This window comes from Pelobates fuscus, chromosome 6, assembly GCF_036172605.1.
Source record: "Pelobates fuscus isolate aPelFus1 chromosome 6, aPelFus1.pri, whole genome shotgun sequence".
Taxonomy (NCBI): domain Eukaryota; kingdom Metazoa; phylum Chordata; class Amphibia; order Anura; family Pelobatidae; genus Pelobates; species Pelobates fuscus.
Window position 1 is genome coordinate 294,092,077 of NC_086322.1, and position 6,324 is coordinate 294,098,400.

General features: G+C 37.6%; 1 protein-coding gene across 2 annotated transcripts; it reads left to right on the top strand.

The window, feature by feature from the left end:
• Nucleotides 1–2,355: 2,355 nt before the first annotated feature.
• On the top strand, nt 2,356–5,368 carry SRXN1 (sulfiredoxin 1). Of its 2 annotated transcripts, XR_010083978.1 has the most exons (3): nt 2,356–2,719; nt 4,527–5,182; nt 5,305–5,368. XR_010083978.1 is itself a non-coding variant. In XM_063425629.1 (2 exons), the coding sequence occupies exons 1-2, from the start codon at nt 2,588–2,590 to the stop codon at nt 4,728–4,730; spliced, it is 336 nt and encodes a 111-aa protein (XP_063281699.1). In that variant the 5' UTR covers nt 2,356–2,587; the 3' UTR covers nt 4,731–5,191. The 2 variants fall into 2 exon arrangements, 1 of the variants encoding a protein (XP_063281699.1); XM_063425629.1 differs by lacking the exon at nt 5,305–5,368 and having other exon boundaries at nt 4,527–5,191.
• Nucleotides 5,369–6,324: the final 956 nt, after the last annotated feature.

Genomic DNA, 6,324 nt, shown 5'->3' on the forward strand with positions numbered 1-6,324 from the left:
GACCAGGTAAACCGCGGCCGGCCCACTCGGCAACTCTGCACGCAATGAACGGCAGGAGGGGAGCACTATGCAGGGTGCTCTCCTCCTGCCGGTCACCCGGGGATTGCGCCCCCCGGGCCGGTGCGCCCTAAGGTGTCCGCTTGTGCCGCCTTGTGGTAGCGCCGGCCCTGACAGGGGGACACTTTTAACGACTAGGGACAAGCACATTGTAGTGCTAGGAATACAGGAATCCTTTAATAGTTTATCCTATGTCATCATATCCACCCAGATGCAATGCATGTTTTTTTCTGCCCACTTATGCCTGTAGAATTGAATCAAAAGATTAAATCCCAGGCTGTCCAGAAGTGAAATGAAAATTAGTTAAACTCTGCATGAGAAACACAGCAAACACATACTTAACTTTTAGTCTCTCACTGGCTTTCTCATCAAAGGTGCAGCTATGACCGTATAGAGACAATGGGATGAATTGTCTTAAAGGGACACTCTAAACACCAAAACCAATACAGCTTAATGTAGTGGTCTTGGCGTTGAAATGCTGTCCCTGTAGGCTAACAAATGTAAGCATTGCCATTTCTAAGAAACTGTAATGCTTACATATGTTAGTCACTGTGTCTCTAGTGGCTGTCAATCACAACAGCCACAAGAGACACCTCCTTGTGAAAACTGTCACAAAATATTATATTTTATGCTTGGCGCTTCCAGCAAGTAAAGAACTCGAATCTGGTTGGGGAGGCACAGAGAACCTCTTTCCTTTCTTAAAAGTCACAGCCTCCCGATCAACGCGTACGGCAAAAAGTAGGAAACTGGAGCTGCACTTCGATTGGGTAGGCATCATGACATTGGGGCAGCATGGCAATACCTGCATGTGAGTAGTACAGCCCTAAATAATTCTCTATGGAGAACCAATTGACTGGCCGAAATCATCCTTCCAGATGATCTCACATGAAAGAGTAGTGGCGGTTCTGTCGATACGAGGATGAATTAAAAGTGTTTTCCTTTTCTTATTTTTACAGGGACGTCTGAATCTAACCATTACCATCAACCCTATAATGCTAAAAATACATATATTTATTTATAACATTAAAGTGTTCCTTTAAAAATGTGATCGGCTTGAAAAAAACAGTTTAAAAATGTTTTTAAAAGTACATTTAAATGTATTTCTTTTAAATATTTATTACGGGATTAAAAGAAAACCATTACCTCTCTGGATGTTTTATGTTTATTTCTCTCCTATATTTAACAAATATGTGTGAGGGTTAAAAGGCAAATTAAATCTAGAAATTCACACCATGATATTAACCCTTATCCTGTAAATGAGTGCTTCCATCTTGGCTCCTTTTTAGTCACTATCATAAGCTCTGCCCACAGCGCAGAGAGCATGGAGATAGGAAGTGAAATAGACACAATGTTACTGTTTCTCCTCCTTCAATGCTGTGTGTGCTCTGACTGTGCCGAGAATACACTGAAATTGTGGTGTCAATGGTCTTATTTTTAAAATTGCTCTGTCACTGTCAGGGGTATTTGCATAATTTGCAAAGATCTCGATGGTAATTGCTATGCAGGACAAGGGGTGCAGGACAAGGTGAGTTATACTTACCTGAAACTGTCCATTGAGATGTGCCCACAAAGATCTATACACAACCATTAGTGTGCCAGAGGGCACTGCTAAATATCTGTAATGCACTATACACAGCTTGCCCTGTACAGTGTCCCTGGGACATCTTCTCCTGCTGTCCACTTCAGCTGCCAGGAGCCGATGTCAGCGATGTACTCTTGTGCATGTGTGAGAGTACAACACTGAGGTTTATTGGGATCCTGCAGGCTTTTACATAGACATAGTCATGTTCCCCTTAGCCATCACTGGTGACAGCTGAGGGTATGACGAATTTTTTTCTCTCAAGCTTTGTCATAGTATATATTTTGAATGGGTTGGAATTTTAGTGAAATTCTAACACAGTAAATGTAAGTATTTCATAAATATTTTATCTTTAGAGCCACTTCATTATTATTATATTTATATAGCGCTAACAAATTCCATGTAACTTCATGAGACAGTATTACAAGAAAAAAAAAAGTTAACAAGTTACAGGCGACTTTCAATGTTTTACTCAACTTTGTAATTTCCAGAGAAATAATGGTTACTTTTTAACAGTTATGTGCAGTGGGTGGCGTTGCTACTATTAGAGAAAGATATCAGCAGGGCAGACACGTAAACTTTCCGGACATTGGCTCTGCTGATTCACAGTGATTCAGCTGTCAGACTGCACCAAACATTGTAACCAGGGGGTCAGTGAATACTGACCCAATATGAATCCCTTTACCTAATATGCTGACATGGGTACAACTGACATAGATAAAAGGATTACAAATCTAATAATAACAGAGAAGATTCTAAGAATCTGCACACATTTGCATAAAGGGATTACTAGATCAGAAAATCTAGATGTCTCCCTGCATATTTTAAGCAAAAATGGTACAGCCCTGTTCTTTCCTCCTTGTACTGATTCCTGGACTAACAGTCTCACAAACTGAGCTGGAAGTGTGAAAGTGTGCTACAGATTATCTTGATATCGGACTACAATCAGTGATGACAGACAGCAAGAGTATCCATTCCAGTAATATCTCCACTGTCCATAACATTCCAATGCGTGTGCTTATCAGACCTATCCCATCAATCCTAGAAGAGGGCAAGGTGGAAAGCCTAATGGAGACGATACAGGTACAAGTCAGCGTTATTATTATTATTGCCATTTATATAGCGCCAACAGATTCCGTAGCGCTTAACAATATTAAGAGAGGAGGGATTTAATTATAAATAGGACAATTACAAGAAAACTTACAGGAACGATAGATTAAAGACGACCCGGCTCAAACGAGCTTACATTCTATAGGTTGCTAATGGTATCTCGGCAACAGCCAATCGCAACTCAGGATTTGTGCCGCATGTGGCATTTAAGGCCATTATAGATTTTATTAAAAGTGAATTATAGTGAACTGCAAAATTCTGGTCAAAACTGAAGAATTATACCAACTCCAACATACTGTTTTATTAACTGAAGTGAGAATTCAAAGTGAATTTAAGGTGAGGAAGTTAAGGTCAAAATATTGGTTTTTTTTCTTTTCTGCCACTCTCCCCCCTTTTCCCTCTTTTTTGTTTTTTTACATTTTGTTCTATTATCGTTATAGTTATTGTAAAAAAAAGAATTTAAATGACTCAATAAAATTATTTTGAAAAGAATTAAAATAGGTAACCTGGAAAAATTATCTAAGACCACTTTGCTTTTAGTTGCCTACTCTGGTCTTACATTTAAAAGTCTACATCATGTGTTTCACCTTTCTATATACTCTTTAGTGAATAATTCATCGTTTGTTACTAAAGGTGTAGCCACTAAGCAATAAAATGTTGTGAGTTTGAAATTCCCTCCCCAAATTTGGATTTTATGGACTAAAACAGGTTTTCGAAAAAGAAGTCCCCAGGCTGCTGTAAAACTAAATTTCCCATGATGCTCTCCTATCCTTGCCTGGGCTAAATTTTCTTACTGTCAACTAACCATCACTAACATTTTAGGGAACAAACCTGTAGATAGGTGATAAAAACTTCCCTTCATATCTCACTGTTCTATATATTGAGTAAATAAAATCCCAACGTAATGTTAGGTTGTATTGACTGCTGTGTACTGACACCAAGTACAGTCATACAATATAAAAGGATTACAATTTGTTGTTATAATTTATTACCAAGAGACAATACATTTAGATGCCTCCATGAGATGTGCCCACAAAGATCTATACACAACCATTAGTGTGCCAGAGGGCACTGTACAGTGTCCCTGGGCCCCCTTCACTTCACAACAGGTTGAAATGCAAAATGTTGTCAGCTCTTTGTATTTGGAGAAATCTATATTTGTATTTATATAGTTTATTCACTAACTGCTTTACTGGTCTGAGAATAGACCAGATGCAAAAAAAAAAAACAACGAACTCATGTGATTTTGGAAGAAAAAAAAACACCTTGTTCAGGGTTAAGTTCCCATTGAGACGGCTGAGTTTAATTTTAGTTATAGAAAGTTATTTGTTACTGATAATTATTGAACAAGTAGCCCTTTACATAAACACAATTATCTACTTCTCAGAATGACTAGGGTTCACTACATTACACTTATACAAATTCCAAACTACCAAACTCAGGTGTAAGAATGAATATCTCCAATCCCAGCTAAGCTTTCCCCCCCCAAAATCAGCTATTCCGGCCTAGTTTTCAAGTTGATTGTCTGTTCAACACAAATCATAATTTATTAAGTAAACCCCAAAGTATATCAGAGCATGGCTGACATAAAGCAATTATAGTTTTTATCAAGGGAATCAATAACCCAATCACTGCCTCAAAAAACAATCAGGAAGGTTCCTTAATTTTTTTTTTAATCTTTTGGTTGGTATTTGTAAATAATCTGTAATAATAATCATTTGATATAGAACATGAATGTTAAATGTTGATTTTTAAACAAAGACATCATTCCCCTCTACAGAATGATGCAGACTCTGTGCCTCCAATCGACGTTCTCTGGATCAAGGGTCAGAAAGGAGGAGACTACTTTTATTCTTTTGGTGGGTGCCATCGTTACGCAGCGCATCAGCGGTTAAACAAAGAAACCATCCCTGCCAAAATCATTCAGTCCTCTATCAGAGATTTACGCACGTACTTGGGATCCAGTACACCAGATCTACAATAATATTAATAGGCCCAAGAGATGGATCGGAAGCTGAAAAAAAAAAGCATTAAAAGTGGAGGTCTGGATTTACTTATTCTCGCAAACTTGGAAGCTGCAACAAAACTGTATCTGTACCAAATCTGCACAGAGAACTAAAATATAATTGATCCCAAAAAACATATCCAGCGATATTGTAAACAGTCCAAAAACATTCAGTAGAGTTTGGGGCCTCTATTGTATGCCAAAGATTTACTTACTTTAAGGTCTAAAAATAAAGTTTGCTCTTGAATTCCTTCCATCTTTTTCACTCTACCTACCTACCTCAACTTTTACACTTTTTTGTATTGATATGTTTCTACATTTAGCAATTGTATACATTTAAATATTGTCTTTCTCAGATGCCTTTACAAAGCAATGATTGTTCATTTATTTGCACTGGAACACATTCCTGAAATAGTATATTCTGCATTAAGGTACAGTCTGTTGTTCTTTGAGTATGTGTATTCTGTTAGCTTTTGTACAATGTCAATTGTAACTTTAAAAAAAATACATAAAAATTACAATGATTTGCCAAGTCAACAAAATATACAAAAAGTAACAGATCTTAAAATGAGCCTCTTCGTGAAGAGGGAATACACATTTTATTGTAAAATAAATGTAATTGACAGTTATATTTGAAGTGAAAAATCAAATATTAAAACAAGTTTATTTTTACATTTTATATAAGTCTAATGTGTGTTTAATATTGCAATGTATAGTTGTGTGAGTGGTTGTATTATAGATAGTTATATAGCTAGACGGACAGATAGGCTTAAAGTTAGTGTTTGGGTTCTGTCCTCTGTGATTCTGGACCCATGTGATGGGAGGTGCACAACAGAGAAAACTATGGCTTGAGACTAATAAACTAACAGGGACAGCGCTTAGCTGAGGTACTAGACTGCCCTGCTGAGGCGAGAACACAGGGCGATGACAGATCACGTCACCACACTGTGCATGAGCTGGAGCAAAGTAAAAAAAAAAGGCTAGCACTCAGTCGAATGTCATTTTCATCCAACCAAAAGTGGAACAATACGTAGTTTTTAACAAGGGAGAAGCAAAGGTAGACAAGTAACCTACTCTGAATTTTAATAAACATGTTTGTTGTTTTTTTTAAATGTATTGGTGATACATACAGGACTATACACTAAAGTCAGAACTGTCAAGAAAGCAAAGTGAATTTTAAATTTAAGGGCAATCCTGGAAACATCCTCCAAGTCAGCTACACTTCCATTACAGTTAATTTGGCCTTATACTTAAAATTCATTTTAAGCTCCTAACAGTTCTCACTATAGTAAGTAACTGAATAATGTTTACAGTGTCCCTTTAATTCCTTCCACAGAATAGGACCTTCGACCCAGCACCTGTCCTCTTGGCCACATACCGTCTCACCTTATCCAGTTTCCTGTAGTTTTGCTGCATTCTTCTCGACTTACCTATAGAAGTGAGAAAACAGTGTTAGCCCTATAGGGGAAGACAGACCACAAGGAATATCTCTCCCAGTGTTTTCCCCAATTCCGTTAAACACGCAATTGTTCATCTAATCCTAAAAAAGCAATCTCTCGACCCTACTGCTGCT